Raw genomic sequence first — 20,815 nt, 5'->3', positions numbered from 1 at the left:
TTAGTGTGGTCCACACTCAGTGTGTTCAAAACAGTGACCCACAAGCAAGCAGCGTAGGCAAACAGCCATTTCTTCCTCCAGTTCTTCAAAGCACATGTGCTCTACGGAGCAGTTTCACAAGGCAAGACTCGCACGTGGGCACATCTGGATATAGGACTACTTGTCACACCTTTCCTAAGTGAGGGACCAGTTCTCAAGCCACAGCCCATACCTACAGCAGATTTACTTCCTCAGCTGGAATCCACTTCTTTCAGTATAAAAATTAGAACAGCTTCTAACAAGAGATAATACAGACCTGAAACACGTGAATCTATTCCTTCCACCGTATCCCCATGGTTAGCCTAGTACAGAAGCTCACTCCAGCCTATTCATAGCTCATAGCCCCACACTTCAATTTTCTAAAGCTAACATGGAACTACAAGCACAGGTCTGCTTTCACTACCTCATGAAGGCAGTGACCCGTTTTAGAGGGAAGATGCCCAAGTTACCACCCTCTGTGACAGTTACCTTCTACTGCTTTCCCACACAAGTGCACGCTTATTCTCAGCCGGGCTACCAAGCAACAATCAATACTCGTGAAGGGTGCTGCCTATCTACACTATGACACAGCACAACCGTGAGATGAGGCCTGAAAACACATGGCTGAAGAACTCAAGCCCGTGCATAAACTAATGAGTGACTGATGGAACTCGTGACCCCTAAGGGAGGGGAAGGAAATCTGGCCTGTCCTGTACCCAGATTCACTTCTAGAAGACTTGAGCAAGTACCCAACGTTGCTGACAGCACGCACTTCTATATATACCACAGCAGCAACACTGGGTTTAGCTCCTGTTTGCCAAGCACACTGGTGCGTACCACACTACATTCACCTGCTTCCAGATTTGCACGTGGATGGGACTGCTCGAGCTACACCTCATAAACCAGAAGAGTGACGCTTCACAAATGAATAGACTGCAGTTCAACTTTTTTATTTTAATAAAATCAAGAATATGCACAGCACATGCAGTGCTAGCATCTAAACTAATACAATAAGCAATTCTAAACCTACAGTGACTTGAAAAATTCAAATTTTCACATTCAGCAAGTTTAAATCCATTCTTGCATATTGTTTGGAATCCTTGTAACTGAACTGAAAAGTATTGCTGGCTGATAAAACTTGCTAAAATGCACAAGTCACTGATTACGCCAATACAACAAAGATAACCACATGTTTGGAGGATTGCAATGTGCCAGACATTCACTGAAAAAAAAAACACACAACTAAACAAAACTCACGCAACAAACATCTGAGAATCTGGACACTTCACATCAGTGTTTAGAAGTGTTTTCATTAATATCTTAAGACAAGTGTATCAAAACCTTGGCATGTTTAATTTTAAGTTGCCAATTTTTGTTTTACTATCAGAAAGTTATGGCTATACTGCCAATGCCGGGTCTGCTTAATTTGACTTAAGAGTTTAATATGACTTAAACATTAAAAGCTCACACTACCCCGAAATATATAATTTCACGCATACGGTGACATTCAACATTCAAGTGCCAGTGTTTTTGTACTGTCTTTTGGTCAAGTTTCTTTAAACTTTCAAAGAATCACTTTTAGGCTTACAAAAATAAATATTTGTCAAAAATGTTCAATAAATATTACACAAAACTAGCAGCAAAAAGTATCTAGAAATCTGTCGTGTGCAAATAGTTTTCTTCCCAGCTATCATTCCCGTGGTCCCAAATAAGTTTTAGAATCTATTTCCTTCTCCTTAAACAAGCTGCGTTCAATCTCCAAGAGACAAAATAAGATTGGAAGTTAAAGACACGCACACAAGACATATATAAAATTCTCTGAATGTGCAATAAAAGAAGTATTTTGTAAAAAGTTATGGGCAAAATGTACAAGGGCCTAAACCTAGACTTGAAATAGCACCATAACAAATGACCTCAATACTGTCAAGTGCACCTACTTAATAAAAGTTTTAGAACAAGGCACAATACACTTGAAAAAATCTATTGCACTTTAGGAGATTTTTGCCTTTTTCCTATGCCACCGTCGATTAGAGTTGTTAACTGCTCTGGCCACAAGTTAGTGCAGAAATTCAGAGTGGCTTAGGCGTTTTTCTGGTGGACAATACTTATCTTTGGCCAGATTTAGCATAAACAGACTATAAATACAATGGAAACCTATGCAACTAAAACTGACTAAAACTGCACTTTAATAGCAGAATTGAAACCTTGTGCAGTTTATGTACATTTCCAACCTCTGTGATCTCAGGTTTGTTTGTTACTCTTCTGGAGCCATTTTACAAAGTCTACAGTAAGCCAGTTTAACATCTCCACGCAGCTTGAACAGAGTAATGTGAATCTGCATTAAAATAAAGCCTGCTGCATAATTCTTCCTGTTCATACCCTCTTGACCAAAAAACATCAACACTAGCATGCGTTATTAGACCAAAAATTCAGTCAGGCCCTTGAGGAGGACCAATCACTGCCATGGTCAGCCATTCTACCATTTCAATTTCATATGGCAGGCATTTTTAAAAAGTCTAAATAGATGAATTCTCCTAAAAACTATTTCAAGTTATCAGACCTTTAAACGTTCCCTGTAATGTTCTGCCCACGTTTGGCTAGCTCACATTAATGATCTGCCTAAATATTGAAAAAGGAATTGCTGTATTTACTTGCATTAACTTCAAAAACAGTGCTTTTAATGTATGCATGTATCCATACATCATCTCATCATGACTGGAATGGCTTATTAAAGGCTATCAGGTTCTAAGTACCTATCCAGGATAGAGTGAGCAAATCAGAACTTTAACTTAGTACAGTTTTGCCACATTAGAAACTAATTGCATTGATATGCTTCAAGATGTTTTTATTTTTCAAATCTGCAGATACCAAAAGCCCTAATGCAGGCTACCGCATAAGTTTTTCTTTGTAATATTATGGATGAATCAGTGATTCCTGTTTAAGTTGTATCACACCTGTGTGCCAAGGTTTGATTTTAGCCCAAGTTCAGTAATTTTTGTCTAAACAATTGATATCTTGAGCATTACTGAGCCAACAGGACATCAAAATAAAAGTTGTCTAAAGTTAAAGGCACAGTACATTAACAAACAAATGATCCTCAGTCACAAAATTATAAATGCAGTTTCTGGGTGGGGATGGGTGGGAGGGGAGTTAATCCTGACTACAGCAATAGAGTCTTCAAAACCACCTTCAAGATAGGGCTACTTGTTCCTTTGTTTCCATCTTGTGACCTTGAGCTCCCTTAAAAAAAATTTCAGTGGAGAATCACAGCTGGTAATGTACTGCGAGTTCTTGAAGCTACACAAGGTATAGTCTGGCTAAGTTACATGTGGTTTCCATATTAGCTTGTTTGGTAGGTTATCTGCTGCAAGCAGATTCAGTTGCCCCACCAGTCAACCCCCTGGGAGTTATAGTTTCCTCCATATCCATCACTGTTGTAGAAGCCTCCGTAACCACCACCTATGAAAGGCAAGAGAAAGCGATGCTTAATTAACCTGCTCAAGGCAGCTTGTACCTTCACAACACCAAACAGCCCACATCACAAATAAGACATGTACTGCCCATTAAAGAAACCCACCCCAAAAGCTTCGCTACATGTGAACAAAACTGAAGAGCTGAGTCACGTTAAACTTATCAGATACGCGTGCCCTGTGCTAAGACAGAACCAATGAGAATGCTGAACTTAACTAAAATGCACTAGATGATCTCTAGTGATTTACTGCAACTATCCATGCAATTTCCAAAAGCAATACCAAAGCAAGTATTCCAAGTCTTGTGTTGCAGTTGCCAGTCAAGCCTGCCCTTCTATTTCTTACCTCCAAATCCTCTGCTTCCACTTCCTCCACTTCGGGTGCTGGTTGGTCGACTGCTGCTAAAGCTGCTGCCGCCAGAAACGCTACTTGTTCTATAGTCTCTGGCACCAAAGCCTCCACTGAACCTGTTGTTGTGGAAAGGAATAGAAACACTCAGTCAACGGTACTTTAAGCACTGTAAATTCAAGCACAAAGTTTCTTCAGCTCAGGTTACAGCTGGCCAATAATCAGTACAAATTAGGAACTCTGTGCTCTTTTTAATGCTGTCTGGAAAGGACATTCAATGTAGCAAGGAAAAATTCACTGTCCATTTTGAACCTGTCACGCTAAACTGATACACTTCAGGGACTACTTAGGACCTGCTAAGATTTGATTCAGTGCAACCTCTGTTCTGTAGTTTTTAAGATTTAATTTCAGTGACTCATTTATAACAAAAAAATGGGCATAAAAGAGGATGACCATCTTCTAAGCATGTTCCTGAAGAGAAATGACTAAAATTCACAAGGTCTAGACTGGCTATATACAAAGAAAAGGTGATGTTCCCCACCCCTATTATTTTTGGGTCATTAACAGTTTGCTCCAATTTACAGGAGACATTTCAGTTCCGTGTAGAAAAACAAGTGCTCTCACATCTGCAGATTAACATTAACTTGTATTTTTCTTAATGTTAACAGACAAGATCTATCTGCTTAGCTTCTCAACAGTTGCTTAAGCACAAGTGTGGCTTTCAGTGAGTCATAAAGCTTTTTCTGCCTCAACAGTATCTAGCTGTTAGCTTAAAAGGAAAAAAAATATATTACTGTATTATAGTACAGAACAGGGATTAAGCTCTATCCCTCTAGTGAAGTGGACATCTGTTTGCATAGGCTTGTACTTCTCAAAAAGCAACTGTTTTTACATAGAACTACCCTGCTCTTATCGTTACCTCTTAGATCGCCCACGACTGCCACCTCCTTTGTGATGCTGTTCATAAGCCATGTTTTCCAGCCAAGATGGAACTTCTTGCTTAGCCTCAACAAGAAGATCAAGTAAGTCCTTGGTGATGTTTATGTTTCTATCATTGAAGAATGAGGTGGCCAGACCTGAAGTATACATGAGATTTTAGCACCACATTAAGTAGATAAACTACAACACCATTCCACATTCTACTTGTGGCTATGACAAACATGTATTTTCAAACTCAACTATGATGAGTATTAGAATCATCTGAAAAGAAAGTTGTTTATTTTTTCCACCCTAGCCACCTGCACAAATCCCCTATTTACTGACAGGCACTGAAGATATTTATCTTGTATGCAAATCTTCGTTTAACACAAAAAAAAAAAGCTGAAGCCCTGCATGATGACAGATGAAGTGTCATCAAAATTCTCTAGTGTCACATGATTTCACAAGCATTAGTTTTTAGTGGTAACGTTAAGAACACTAGAATCCTAAACATGCCGATATCCCACGTAGTTAAGCACAAGCAAGACTGCTGCACTAAAACTGCTCAGAAGCCATTCACTCCATCCTTTCTCAGGAAAGCATAATACATGTGAACCTCCAGAAACCTCTCATCTTATAGATGAGAAAGCTGGAACAGACTCCAGACAAGCTTTCCCTACTACAAGCATTCTACATCTTTATATTCCCCTTTGTAGGGATTTTTAAAGCTCAGTAGAAACCTACAGGAACAGAAAACAGAATCCTCCTGAACCAAGCTAAAAACAAAACACTTGTGTAGCTCATGCTCCAGTTTCAGCTATTAAGTGCTCTTTACTCATTTTTTCAGTTGTAACTAACATCAAAACACCCCCAGAATTCCAATGAAAAAAAGCTGCACTCCATACTGCACTCTTTTCTTAGCAATACCATCTGTATATAGAAAGCACAAGGGCTCCTTCTGAAGTTTTACATAGCTTCAGTTTGCTTTTTATCTAATACCACTACACCTACTAAGTCAAGTACTGGATGCCTATACTTACCAAGGTTTCCTACACGGCCTGTACGACCAATACGGTGTACGTATTCTTCAATGTCACTTGGCAAGTCAAAATTTATGACGTGCTTTACATTTGATATATCCAGTCCTCTTGCTGCAACCTAGCAGTTAGAGTAAGAAATCAACACTGAGCAGTGTTCAGAAAGTGAAATCACGTGCCTACCAAGTCAAACTTGAGAAATTTTACTTACAGCTGTGGCAACAAGAATTGGGCTCTTGCCCGAACGGAACTGATGCAGTGCTTCCTCTCGGTCTCTTTGAGAACGATCTCCATGTATACTTGTACAGGCATATCCTTCATGGTAGAGGAAATCCTCCAGAGCATCTGCTCCCTTTTTAGTTTCCACAAACACCAGAGTCAAAGAATCCTTGCCTAAGAATAAATGAACCACAAGCAAGTTTACAAGAGAAAGGCTGTAAAGAGGAATACACCACAGCCTGGAAAAAGGCAGCTTTAGTTTTCAGCTTCCAATTACTCTAAACTTAAGATCTGCTTTCTTACTCAGTATTACTCAGAGTAAGAGTTTGCATCAACAGAAAACCAATATTCAGTCAACACAAGTCATCCACTGCATGTTAAGGAAATACAAACAGGTGCTACTTTCCCTCCTTACCTAACTCAACCCAAGTTCTCATTATTTTCAGCTGTCAGATTTCCCTCATCTTAAACTGCATTATTCACTTATCTGAAACTGGTATTACCTGTGGCATTTAGCAGGTCAAGCAGAAATGATCGTTTGTCTGACTCTTCCACCCACACTACTTTCTGTGTGATATTCTCAGATGTAGAACCTACTCTGCCAACAGCCAGGAAGATGTATTCATCAAGGAAGTCACGAGCAAGCATCTGAGGAAGGAAAGGCAAAAGATCAGCATTTTTCCCCCTTCCAGACACAGGACTAGAGTTAAGTGTTAAGGTGCGTGAACTTTCATGGAGTACCTGGATTTCCTTGGGGAAAGTAGCACTGAACATCATGGTATGACGAACCCCCTTTGGCGGCATTGTATCTTGTTCAACAATTCGTCTAATCTGAGGTTCGAAACCCATGTCAAGCATTCTGTCAGCTTCATCAAGCACTAGGTATCTAAAGTAATAAGAGGGGTTTTTTCAGATTATTTTAGAAATGTAACTCACTACAGACATCAGACTACATTTCTCAACCAGTCATTTACAGTTCAAACGATATGTTGTGAGTTGTTATCTCTGGATATCAAAAAGGATTGAATTTCACATCAGTTACTCATTAGGATATGGACAGAAATCACTTGACTTACTTGCAAAAATCCAGTCCAATCTTTCCCCTCTCCATCATATCAACCAGTCGACCTGGAGTTGCTACAAGCAAGTGACATCCACGTTCTAAGTCACGTATCTGCTGACCAATGTCTGCACCACCATACACAACACAAGGTCGAACTCTGGAACGGTATGCAAACTACAGAACAAGCAAGTTAGTGCTAAGAAGAACTACACTAACTGTTCTGTTCTAATAAACTCCTACACATACCTTCCTGGCCTCCTCATAGATCTGCACAGCCAGTTCTCTAGTTGGAGCCAAGACCAGTGAAATTGGATATTGCTTACGGCGTCCATACCTTCCATTCTCCTAAAACAGCAAAAAAAAAAAAAAAAAGATACAAGGGGAATTAAAACACTGCCTATTGGTACCGAGCTTCTCTTCACAAGAAAGCAAACAGCTGAGCATCAACTTGTTTTAAACACTGCATCTGAAACTGCCCTGCTGCAGCACCCAAGATTAAACTTCTGGTTAATGTGTTAAAATGTAACTGCAGCAAAAGCATGTCCTCTAAAATCTGTATCAACGCCTACAAATAAGAGCAAGCCTTTCCAAGAAAAGCATGATACATACTTGCCTCTTATTTTATAATCTACAACAAGCTTGCTATGTCTGACTGAGTAGTCTTTTGGGTAGTAAGGAACTACTCAAAAGTGATTCAACAAAACCATCTTGTGTTTCTCCTTAGGTTGACAAAAAATAACAGGCTGCTCCATGGCCTATGTTTTTAGAAGGAAAACACTAAAGGCTTCAGAAAGCTGAGAAACTCCCCTCATTTATCCAAAATAATGATGATACAACTTGAGCTCAACTACTGTGCCCAGTAGCAGACATCAGCACATGAAGCAAAAACATGCACTGGACTCAGCTTCTTCAGGGCTAGGTAATAAAATACTTGCCTTCATAGCTCTCAAGGCATCACCAGGTCCATCTGCATAAATCTGGCTCAATATTGGTAGAAGAAACGCAGCAGTTTTCCCAGACCCTAATAGATACAATTTAGTATTATTAGTTATTTTTAAAGCTATCATACTGTTCTTCACTGGACGTAGTCCTGCATCACAAACATTCCTAGCATTATCTGTGCTAGATGTACAGATACTGCACAAGCCACTTGAGCATATTCTTCAGCCACGTAAGTCGCCTACATAAGACTTTCTTATTAAAGAGCACTGCAAAATCCTCAAGTAAAAATGATTTAGGGCATTAACATCTCTCCAAGGACACAGTAAAACCTGAGAAGACACATACAAAGCAGTGTCAAGACTAAACTCAAGTTATCAAGAGGTATACTCCAATACATTCAGAACAGTAAGTTCACTGCCTTAAGGAAATCCTGCCTGCAGCTTCAAGAATGCAAGCACCTATTCCTATTGACAGAGACGAAGTAGTGAGCAATAGTTACAAACATACCTGTCTGAGCACAAGCCATCAAGTCTCTCTTCTCCTTAATAATAGGTATTGCATGTTTCTGGACTGGAGTAGGACGAGTGTAACGTGTGAGCTCAATGTTTCCCATAATAATTTCTCCCATATCAACATCACTGAACTGTAAAATATTTAAGAAGATTAAAACTGATATTCCCACCCTTCATCTTACTGAGCAAACTAGCCATCCAGTTCGAGCAGTTTCTTCTCCTAAAATAGCTTTTGGTTTTATTATAAGCAAGACATTATTTCCTTTGCTCTCTAAACTCAAGACAGCAAAACATCAAGCTTCACGCGCAAAATACTCTAGATACATCAGATTAGAAATTAGAAAAAACTTACACTTTCAATATGTGGAGGACAATTGCTGCCTGTTGCTTCAACGGGAATGTCATCGTATTTCTCAAAGTTAATGCCAGTATTGCTCCCTGAAAAGAGCTCTCTGAAAGTAGAAAAATAACGTGTTTTATTTACAGGATGACTCAATTAGCACTGTCACACTGCGCTGCATAGACCCATTACTTACTGTTCCAGGCGTTCACTTGGGGGAAGAGGCTTTGACCAGTCATCTTCATCAGATTTGTCACACCAACGGCTATTTCCACCACGGTCAAATCTACCGAAGCCACTCCTATCATAGTCGCTACCTCTTCCACGCTCTTCATACCTAAATACAGCATGAGTATTAGGCCACCATCCCAGGAACAAAGTAACAAAACTGTTATAATCTAGCTGAGTATGGCCCGTGTATTAGATACAGGACCAAAGGACAACAATCAGATACTCAGACTGACCTATGAAGTAAAATTGATTTTAGCCCTACTTTTAAGACTAGGTCATGTTACCCTGAATTACAGATAGGGAAACTTTGTTCCTAGTATTAAATTTAGTAACTTTTTTTTTTTAGCTTAAGACACTAGAACTTACACCAAAACAAACCAGTGCCTGTTACTTTAAGTGCAACTTGAACGGTAGCTGTCTTTGCACTTAAGTACCTCAGCCCTGTTATTTTTTTTTTCATAGGAAGTATCATATAAACCTCATGACATATTGCTTGGTATTCCCCCCTTCCACCGTGCCTCACAGCATTTTCAACTTTCAAGTCCAAACAAATCCCTAAAGAACTCAATCTGTTCCCCTACTCCACCCACCACCACATAATAAAACTAAATCCCTCAATGTACATTTCCAGTTTCACCAAGAGTGAGCTCACCTGTGTTACTGCCTTAGAAAGAAGGTGGAAAAAGTCCTTACCTCAACTGTTTAGATTTTGGCCTGGTAAATCATGTTTGAGAAAAGTCTGGATACAGGACTACCACCGTCAGCCTTACTAGTTGACAAAGGTGACTCTCACCACACTTGTGCATACAACGCGTGATGTGTGTAAGACTGATCAAGTAAGGTAGAGAACCTGCAAGAGTCTCACCCAGGTTTATTAACTACACTTTTTCAACAAGGCAAAAAACCAGAAAAAAAATTCTGATAGTAGCCACCCATCTAGTACTTCATTGATGACATGGCAAGCCAAGAAGTCATTAGAGTTGCAGTAGTGGCTGGTGACGGGCTGTAAGGCACATCTTCTAACACATGCATGATTCCCACCATTTTAATTCCTACAGCTATGAAGTAAAAAGAACATGGGAGGGGGAATCTTCACACCTAGGAACTCCACTTTCAACATTAACATTACCCATGTGCCACTAGAACTGCAGACAGACTTGGTATGCAGCACCTATACAAATAAGCACTTGCCTTCCTCCTCTTGATCCATTTCCACGGTCAAAGAAGCTTGACTTGGCTCCCCGGTCAGACCGTGCACCAAAGCTGCTGTACGCATCCTTGTCTCTGCTGGAACTCCAGCCACCACTATCAAAACCTAGTAAAGAAAAAGTATTTTAAGCCACATAGTACACAGTCAAGGCATCTGTAAGAAAATTGTCTGTCCAGTAAATCTTCACTGGAAGGTCCACATGCTTTAAATACTGCCAGTCTAACACGCTGAAATACCTCCATGAATGCAGAAACACTGCATTTAAAACCACACACACATCACTGCTAGTATTTGTCTTCCTCTGGAAAGAGGGTCATAAAGGGTCATAAAGCCAACAGATGTCACAGTGAAGCATTTAAGTAACTTCAAAAGGAAGCTGAGAAATCCAATATGGCTGGAGGACTCTGAACTGTCTAAGTCAGACATATTAAATAGGTACAAATTGAAACCATTACATTGACTCTTTTTTTATGACAGTAATTTAAGTAACAGAAAACAGGGAGCTCAACTATTCCAGAACGAAATAACTCTGGAATATGCGTTTATAATCCTAATTTTGCATTTTCTCCACAGCTTTAACAGAAGTTCTTTACAGCACGTTTCATTTTTGTGAATTAACAATACCTCTGGAGGTGCTTACTCAGTGGACAGGATATGGACAGCAGCACTGGCACCAAACCAGGAATTTCATAATGTCATAATACACATTTGAGAAGCTACCATGCAAAGAAGCAACCATCAGCTCCAATCATCGGTCGAAGTTCTAACATTATTTTTTTACTCCTTGATCTACTAATATATCAACTTAACTTCAAGTATCCAATTAAGGACATTCAACAAGAATGCTACATGCTGGAACTCAGCAGTATTATCATGCATCACAGCCAAACGCTTTAGACTAAGCAGCCCTAGATACCAAGCTCCACATACTGTAGCATTAGTACTACAAAAGGGTCACATTCTCAGGTCTATAGAAAAATTAGGCTGAAGCTTACCTAACGGTGATAGCTCTCTATATCATAAGATAGCTCTCTATATCAAAGAGTGTTTTGATGTTCAAGAGCTTGAGGTTGGAAATGATAAAGTAGAAACTCTATGGATAAGGATCAGGGGGGTGGTCTTTAGGAGTGACATCGTGGTGGGGGTCTGTTATAGACCACCTAGTGATGAAGAAAATATGATGAATAAATAGAGGAGGTGTTCTATAAACAACTCATAGATGTTGCACGATGGCCAGCACTCGTTCTCATGGGAGACTTCAACTTCCCTGACATATGCTGGAAATGTAATACTGCGCAGAGGAAGCAGTCCATGAGATTTCTAGAATGTGTGGATGATTGCTTCCTGACACAGCTGGTGCAAGAGCCTACCAGGGGAGATGCCTTGCTAGACCTACTTTTCACTAACAGGGAAGGACTAGTAGGAGATGTGAAGGTTGGAGATTGTCTTGACCAGAGTGACCATGAAATGGTGGAGTTTGCTATTCTGGGTGACGTCAAGAAGGTGACTAGCAAAACTGCTACCTTGGACTTCTGGAAGGGCAGACTTTGACCTGTTCAGGGTTCTTGTTGCAAGGGTCCCTTGGGACTCGCTCCTGAGGGGAAAGGGGTTCCAGGAAGCCTGGATGCTCCTCAAGATGGAAATCTTAAAGGCACAGGAGCAGGCAGTCCCGGAGTCCCATAAGTCGAGCCGGAGGAGAAAAAGACCAGTGTGGATGAACCGGGAACTTTTGTTGAGACTCTGAGAGAAAAGAAGAGTCTATGTCCTCTGGAAGATGGGTCAGGCTACTTGGGGAGACTACCGAGAACTGGCCAAGATTAGCAGGCAGAACGTTAGAAATACTAAAGCCCAGCTTGAACTTAAGACTGTCTACTTCTGTAAAGGAGAACAGGAAACCCTTTTACAAATATATTAACAGCAAGAGAAAAACTAAGGAAAATTTCTCTCCTTTACTTGATGAGGCAGGGAATGTAACCACAGATGATAAGGAAAAGGCTGAGGTTCTCAATGCCTTCTTCACATCTGTCTTTAATAGACAGAGCAGTTGTCCACAGGGTACTTGCCCTGACCTGGAAGTCCAGGACGGGCCAGACGGTCAGAGATCTTCTCCTCCATCTGAACTGCCACAAGTCCATGGGGCCAGATGGGATCCACCCAAGGGTGCTGAGGGAGCTGGCAGAGGTGATTGCCGAGCTGCTTTCTGCCATCTATCAGAATTCCTGGTTACCTGGAGAGGTCCCACAAGATTGGAGGCTTGCCGATGTGACTCCCATCTACAAGAAAGGCCGTAAGGAAGACCCGGGGAACTACTGGCCTGTCAGCCTGACCTCAGTATCAGGGAAAGTTATGGAACAGATGATCTTGAGGGAGATCACACGACACGTGCATGGCAACCAGGGGATCAGACCCAGGCAGCACGGGTTCACAAAGGGCAGGTCGTGCTTGTCCAACCTCATCTCCTTCTATGACTGGGTGACCAGACTGGTAGATGAGGGAAAGGCTGTTGATGTAGTCTACCTGGACTTCAGCAAGGCCTTCGACACGGTCTCCCACAGTATTCTTCTGAGGAAACTGGCAGCCCATGGTGTGGACAGGTTCACTCTTCTCTGGGTGGAGAACTGGCTGGAGGGCCGTGCCCAGAGGGTAGTAGTTAATGGAGTTAAGTCCAGCTGGCGTCCTGTTACGAGTGGTGTCCCCCAAGGGTCAGTACTGGGGTCCATCTTGTTTTAATATCTTTATTGATGACCTAGACGAGGGGATTGAGTGTACCCTCAGTAAGTTTGCAGAGGGCACCAAGTTGGGAGGATGTGTCAATCTGCCTGAGGGTAGGGAGGCCCTTCAGAGGGATTTGGATAGGCTGAACAGCTGGGCTGAGCAAAATGGGATGAGGTTCAATAAGACCAAGTGCCGGGTCCTGAACTTTGGCCACAATAACCCCATGCAATGCTATAGGCTTGGGGCAGAATGGCTTGAAGACTGGATAGAGGAAAAGGACCTGGGGGTGTTGGTTGATGCTCAGCTTAACATGAGCCAGCAGTGTGCCCAGGTGGCCAAGAAGGCCAACAGCATCCTGGCCTGTATTAGAAATAGTGTAGCCAGCAGGAGCAGGGAGGTGATCCCCCTGTACTCAGCTCTGGTGCGGCTGCACCTCGAGTACTGTGTTCAGTTTTGGGCCCCTCACTACAAGAAGGACGTTGAGGCCCTGGAGTGTGTTCAGAGAAGGGCAACAAAACTGGTGAGGGGTCTGGAGCACAAGTCTTATGAGGAGCGGCTGAGGGAGCTGGGATTGTTTAGTCTGGAGAAGAGGAGGCTCAGAGGAGACCTTATTGCACTCTACCACTTCCTGAAGGGGGGTTGTGGTGAGGAGGGGGTGGGTCTCTTCCCCCTGATAAATAATGACAGGACAAGAGGGAATGGCCACAAGTTGCACCGGGAAAGATTTAGATTAGACCTGAGGAAACATTTTTTCTCTGAAAGAGTGGTCAGGCACTGGAATGGCCTGCCTAGGGAGATGGTTGAGGCACCGTCCCTAGCGCTGTTCAAGAAGCGTTTAGATGAGGTGCTAAGGGATTTGATTTAGTAGTTCAGTGGGTAGGGATGGTGATAGGAGGATGGTTGGAGTACAAGTAGATGATCTTGTAGGTCCTTTCCAACGTTATGAACGGACAAGGAAAGCACCCTAAGGTTTTGAAACAGAAATACTCTTAAACCTTTTAGCCTTCCCCAGCCAATACCTATTTAAATCCAGAGGACACTCAGCTCCTCATATAAAAAGCTGTTATGTTTACGTGATTGAGTTCTCTGCCTTAAGCAATTTCTTACTCAGCCACAAGTATATTGTGCAACACTAATAGCCTCTCTACATTACCACACCATAATCAGCTACAGAGGAAATTGAGAACCCTGAGCTAGACACTGCATTAGATGTGTTTCGGAAACAACTAGTAAAGACAGCACACAGCATAAACTAATTATTCAAGTCTCCTCTTCCATCTGAATGCAGCATCACTTAACGCTTTCATGGAAGTTAATTAAGGAAGGTATGATTTGTGAGAATTCTACTAGAACATCAAAATACAGTTTGGCCACACAGGTTCATTTTCAGTCATTTCCACCCCCACCTCAATCTGAATGTATTTCTAAGGCTGCATTCAAGACTTTCATTATGTAGTCAAATACTACAGCTACCCAAAGTGTTTTTCCTCGTGTACACATTTTTAAGAAGCTGCCAGGTACTTCCTATCAACAGCCACTAAACAGAGGGTTTTTCTAAAAAAAAAAAAAAGCTCTTAACCTGCATTTGCTTCATACAACAGAACAATGCTTTACAGACTTCAAGCCATACAACAGCTCTACTGTCACCTCATGATGAGGATGATAAACATTTGCCACAAAGCATGAGCCCTGAACTGGTTTTAGCCAAGTAACTATTACAAACTTTATAATAAGCTTTATGCAGTGACATTTTAGTACCTAACTGTTATCAAATGAATACCATGAGTACATCCCCTAGGATGTACTGGACTCAACTTCATATTCTAGTCACTCAAATGCAAAAGGCAACATCCACACCTCTCTTGCTTCAAAGAACTTCATACACACTGTAGATTTCAAATATCTAGTGATACAAGATGGCCTGTTTCAAAGCAGTTATTTTTTGAGAATAGCTTTTAATATGGACACCCATACACATCATTATGCTCAAGGGAAGATGAAAATAACTTGTGTATTCAGCATTCATTATTCCTCAGTTTTTATTTCCAGTTTCCTGCACTGCTTTAAGTAACCAAAGTTCCTCCCAGGTTTATCTATCAGATTTCCTCCAAGATTACTCACTTTTGAGTGTTTGTTACTGGAACTTCAAGAGCACCAAGCTGCCACAGTCCCTATACTCTCCCCAACTGAGTCAGCTCCAGTTACAAGCTGCTCACACCAACTGGTGCCTTAGGCCAATTTAATGCTTGTTCTACATATTAAAAAAAAAAAAAAAAACAACCACAGCTCCTTTATTTGTCTTCTCTTTTCTGTTTCCTCATGTGGCAGAGTATTTGTTTTAGCCATTAAGCAGCTCCGTAAGAACTCCAGAAGATACAGCATGTATTTCAATTCTTACTCCTGCACCATAAAGACTACCTTTCAAAGTCCCAGACAAGGTTTTAAAAACACAAGGCTTAAGCTTCAAGCTAGAAAAGCTTCTATTCATTTACCAATTCACAGCGTAGTACAACACTTCAGTTTATCCGGTCTAGTAGTTTAACAGTTGCTAGAGGAACTGTTTTTCTTGTCTACACAATGCGTTATCACTGTATCTAGTGACCGCTACCATGATCTGCAATCTTTCTCAGAAACAAAGGTCTTGATTCACTGAAGCACTCCATTGAACATTTTATCTTCTCTTATTCTAGAAGTTCTCTGTGCAGTCCCTCTGTACAAAATGCTGTTCATGCATTTTATTCTTCATGCTCCAGCATTACCATCTTGCTTTCTGCAACCACTTCTATAGACTTCCATTCAAAGGCAACATCTGCAACTGTTTTGTTCCTCACACCCCAGTTGTAAGCAAGTGGGCCTGCAGAACATCTATTTGTGATGCAAAATTGTGCCATCTGCTGATAATAACTAGTTACTCTAAGTCTCACATCACAGACAACAGAGGAAAAATTGTCTCTTCCAAAAAAGTTTAGAATTTGTGTACTCATGGTTACACTGGTTGATGAATACCATGAGTCTTCAACTTGCCCCTTTCACTTACTTGCTTGGTAATATAACAAAGACAAACCACAACAATCAAGCTTATAATATAACCTGGAGAAGGAACCATCACCAGCACACTAGAAATAGAAATGAACTTGCAATGTTTTGCACAGAACAGGCAAGTAGCCTGCAGTCACTTTTAACAGTGGTAGCAAAACTTTTAAGAGCCTCCAAAGAAATCAAGTACAAGTGTTGCCTCTATTTCTCATACATACCCTGTTTGGAAGCTTCCCTGTTCCGTAAGTGAGGAGGAATGTATCTGCCTTCTAGAGAACAAAAGACAAACAATGTTAAAAGATAATGTTATCCAATGTTGGTAACTTGATAACAGGCTTTTCAACCATGTCCTTGGCAAAGGAAGGAACACAGTCTGCCTCACAAGCTTTTACACCTTTAAAGGCATTTTTAAAGAAGAGCTCTTGAATACTCACATTTCTCACAGAGGAACCATAGTGAATGCAAAATTTGTTTAATTGGTTTCCCTTTCAAAAGGTAATACATAAATATCTTTAATATCAGACACACTTTTCCTGGACACACAGTATCAGTTATTAGTCTGTCTTCCTAGAACTAATTAAGGCTTCATATAGTTCCAGGTTATTTGAGCAGCTTACTATGTTCACTATGTCATTCTGATACCTATACTCATGGTATTACTGCCAGTATTTTTCCCTCCCCTAGTCTAACTATCCCACTCAGTTCAGCTTAGATCTAACCAGAAGCCATGTGTAACTGCCTCTGAATAACACTCTTCATATACAATCCAGAAGCATCTGAATTGTTAAGCAGCATAAAGCATTGTAGCAGGCACAAACTTAATGGGAGTTCCCTGAAGATTCTCCCCTTAACATACTGAATTTTGTCTGGCATGTTAGGTAGAAACGATGCTATCTGACAGGTCTCAATTAGGGCAGTTCACTGCTAAAAACTTTTACCTCTGACACTGCAACGCTAGCTGCATGTTTTGGTAAGCCAGGTCACCAAATTACTACAATTACTGACCTCAGTTGTCTGACCAGAGGCCACAGAAAATTCGGGAAACTGGATTCTCTCAAGTTGGTTCAATACTTAAAAGCACTACCAAAACACTCAACTTACACAATCACTGCAATTAAGTGTGCCTGTCTGAAGTAAGTCATTTTAGAGCAGGCATGTTAACTATAGTTATCTCCTTGTATTTCCCAGAAGTCTGTACATTGTGCTGCAGAAATTACTCTTACAGGTACAAAAACCTGTGTACTTAAAACTTCCTGTGCACTAGAAAATGTTAAGAACTTGCGTGTACTTACTGCTTGTAGAGCTTCCTTCACTCTGGGAGTCTGAAGAATTCAAGTCTAGACCAGAAAACTGGAAAGAACAAAATAGCTAATATCAACATGTCGTATCATGAATTTACACTAAGATGCAAAAAGCTCATTTGCAGATCAAGAGCAGATTTCTGAGAAGTGAGTGTTGCAAAGAAATTTATTTTGGATACATTTCTTGTAATGGAAAACAGCCCATACTATAACCTTTGATGCCACGGTAAAGGCAGAACTGAAGACTATTATCAACTTCAGGTGTCTTCATAGTCACCACTAAACATGCAACAGAAAGGAGCAAGATCTATAGACTACTGTATGCCCTCCAAATCAAGTACTGCTGACTTGATTAATGCATTAAAATGAGGGCTGAGCAGCAACCTAAAATGGTCTCCCTATGCACTGAAATGCATTCTGACTGAGATCAACTTTGGGTTGTTTTTTTTTTTAATATGAATATGGTCGTTCAAGTGCCCAACAGCTATTGTTTCATCTGCAGAATTCATTTTTAGACTGCATTAACATCACTAAAACATCAGCATCTTCACGTTAGATCTCCCAGAACATCGGGTGATTTCTTCCTACCACTGCTTTAGGCAAATACAACTTTGTTTCCTTTTTGCGAGCTTTGTTTAGAGCCTTCAGCCTACCAAAACGTGTTTCAGTTCAAGCACTGGCATTCAGGGCAAGCACGATGCCAACTCCGGTCAGCAGAAGGCAACCCACAAAACAAAGCGGCAGTTTAATGCAGCTGTTCACCTACGGGGCACAACGCAGAACTTATTGCCAGAGCTAAAATACGTTTGAAGACAACTAAATTTTATGTGTCGCCAGTTGCACTGAGCATCTTCCATCGCAATCGGAGCCAAACCAAATCAAAGACCATCCATCAAAATGTCCGGCATAGAGGAGATGGGCTGATGGTGGGACTAGGTGATCTTAGAGATCTTTTCCCACCTCAACGATGGCGCGATACTATTCGGATTCTTGGAAGAAATCCTCTGATGGCAGAGCCTTGGATAGCTCTCTTTAAATCTAATTCAAATCCGTAACTTTTAGTCGAGCATCAGAACGAGGTAAAAAATATTACTCGTGTAGTCAATAAGAAGCAAAAGGGGAAAAAAGCGGGCAGAGAAGAGGTGCGGCGCCGCACTGCCCCGCAGCGCGGTGGCACCGGGAGATGGCGCAGGGCCGGGGCCGCCATCTCAGTGCGGCGGTGCAGCCGGCACTGCGGGCTGGGATTTTCGGCGCAGCAGGGAGCAGCCGCAGCCCGCCCAGCTAATCCGGCTGCCGGCACCCGTCACGTGCTGCATCTCGGAGGAGGGGGGGGAAGGGCCCGGTTCCCTGACCTACTTCGCCCCGGAGTTGGGGCTGCCCGAAAGCTAAGGGTATTTTTGCCGTTCGGTGCCCACTCGCTGCAGAGCCGTGGCCTCCTCCTCCTGCTCCCTTCCCCGAGGGTTAGGTAACCATCCGTCCCCACCCCCACCGCTCTCAGGCAGGAACTAGGCTCCGCCCCGCAAGTATGGGGGGAGGGGGGGTGGGATAGAAAACGTAAGGAGAAAAAGGGGAAAAAAAAAAAGAACAACAACACCGCGGGGTCGAGAGCAGCCCGCGCAGCTCCGGCAGCAACTGCGTCACCGGGGCCCACCGCCGCAGCATGAACAAAGGCGGCCAAGAGCGGCCCCTTCCCCGCCCCTACCCCCCGCCCCGCTCGTCACACGCACAATGGCAGCCATTGACACAGCCTCCCCCTCCCCCTTTCCCCCCTCCCCCTTTTCTCCCTCCCTCTCACAGCTGCTTCCCGCCGCCGCCGCCAGGGGTCCCGCCGCGTTACCATCGTCGCTTCGCCGGCACACAAAAGCCGAGCGCGGCCAGGAGGCCGCAGGGGCACGCGGGGATGCGGCTCTTGGCGCCGCTGCTACCACTGCCGCCCACCCCCCCCCCCCTCCCTCCCCTATCCCCTCGATTCTCCGCGGGATAAAGTGCCGCACGACGCGAACTGCGCAACAACAGAACGCGCCACAAACCCCGCGTGGGGGGGGGAAGGGGGGGGCGATAAAACACGGGGGGGGAACGGAACACAACAAAATCACGACGCAGCCGCCGCAGATCGGCGCAGGCCGCACCTCGCAGCACGGCCCCTCGCCACGCACGCAGCCAACCCCGCACCACTGTCCCCCCGCCCTTCCCCCATCCCGATTAACGGAGCGCCCCTCCCCCGCCTGCTCGGTTCCCGGTTGCCCGCCCCCCCTACCTGCTGGTCTAGACTGAGGGCGTTTTCCACCGCCACATGACTCATAACGAGAGATCGTCTCGGGGTGTCCCGTTCCGCCTCAAGAAATTCAGATTCGCCGGGCCGGGAACTCGCCGCCGCTGCCGCTCGTTCACCGCGAATCGCTTTCCTGACTGAACACCCCCCGCCTCGGCCCCGGCCTTTATATAGTCCCCGCCCGCCCGGCGGCGCGCGCTGACCTCAGCGCGCACGCTACGCCCCACCCCCCCCCTTTCCCTGCTCCTGCGCGGCGCTTTTGCGAGAATAACCGACCGGGAGGGGGGGAAACTTTCGCGAGATTTCCGTCAACTCCTATAGCTTAAGCCTGGACGAAGGGAGCTCCGGGGCTGTCGCGAGATTTGGCGCGCCGAGCCGGCAGACACTCTCGGATTCCGCCGGCCGCACCGCGAGGTTTCCTGCTGGCCCTCCCCCGCGCCTTGCTCTCCCTGGAGGGGTGGCTAGTTCTCGCGAGACTGGTGTGCCCCCCCGCCTCTGGTCCCCTCCTTTTGTTCGGCGCGCTCGCAATGAGATGTCTCTAGAAGGAGTCGGATTCTAGGTCACGTGGCCACCCCTGCCGGCACTCGCCGCCATCTTGTGCGCTTGCCCCTGTGCAGTGGCGTAGGTTCTAATGGAGGCGCTGCAGGGCCGGCGGGCCGGGCCTGAGCGTGGCACGGAAAGGTGGGGAGCCCCAGTAACGGCACGCTGTGGTGTTTTCCCGGCTAGAGCATCGCCTACACCGCGAACCGGGACAGCAGTCGGCGGGGGAGGGGCTGCTTCACTCAATACACCAGCCCCACGTCTCTCAAACACTAAACCCCTTTGCTGTGCCACGCATCAACTCGTGGCTGTGCCTGCTGCTCTGTGTCGAGGCAGAAGCCTACTGTTAGCTTGTCAAACACCAGTCTAATAATAAGCATCGAGACTCCCTTTCACTGCTGGAGAAGAAAGGCCTCCAATACTCTGCCCACCACATTACAGACTGGTGACACAGAAAGCACTCAAACTGTTCCCTTGAATTTGGGTCAGTAAAGTACTGACAAGCATGCTTACATGATCAGCATACCTCAGGCTATGTAGTCATGGGGGAAAGGAAATAAGCTTTGTTTTGTCCTTGATGCACACATAACAATTATCCCTCTGTTTTTCTCCTCTTTGTCCATCTACCTCTTCCAACAAAAAA

At 43.6% G+C, this 20,815-nt stretch overlaps 1 protein-coding gene across 1 annotated transcript; it reads right to left on the bottom strand.

Annotated features, from left to right (window-relative positions):
• Positions 1-952: 952 nt before the first annotated feature.
• DDX3X (DEAD-box helicase 3 X-linked) lies at positions 953-19,785 on the bottom strand. The gene is made up of 17 exons (XM_065741637.1): positions 19,618-19,785; positions 17,352-17,409; positions 16,278-16,328; positions 10,290-10,413; positions 9,064-9,204; positions 8,880-8,979; positions 8,523-8,658; positions 8,009-8,094; positions 7,320-7,418; positions 7,087-7,247; positions 6,752-6,896; positions 6,514-6,658; positions 6,003-6,184; positions 5,795-5,912; positions 4,756-4,912; positions 3,834-3,955; positions 953-3,477 (listed from the first exon to the last, which is right to left on the bottom strand). The coding sequence occupies exons 1-17, from the start codon at positions 19,660-19,662 to the stop codon at positions 3,395-3,397; spliced, it is 1,953 nt and encodes a 650-aa protein (XP_065597709.1). The 5' UTR covers positions 19,663-19,785; the 3' UTR covers positions 953-3,394.
• Positions 19,786-20,815: the final 1,030 nt, after the last annotated feature.

Source organism: Cyrtonyx montezumae, unplaced genomic scaffold (assembly GCF_038088225.1).
Source record: "Cyrtonyx montezumae isolate F1298 unplaced genomic scaffold, pur_monq_1.0 scaffold_3, whole genome shotgun sequence".
In the NCBI taxonomy this organism is placed as follows: Eukaryota; Metazoa; Chordata; class Aves; order Galliformes; family Odontophoridae; genus Cyrtonyx; species Cyrtonyx montezumae.
Note: the sequence above shows the minus strand (reverse complement) of the source record. Positions and strands in the feature narration are given on the sequence as shown.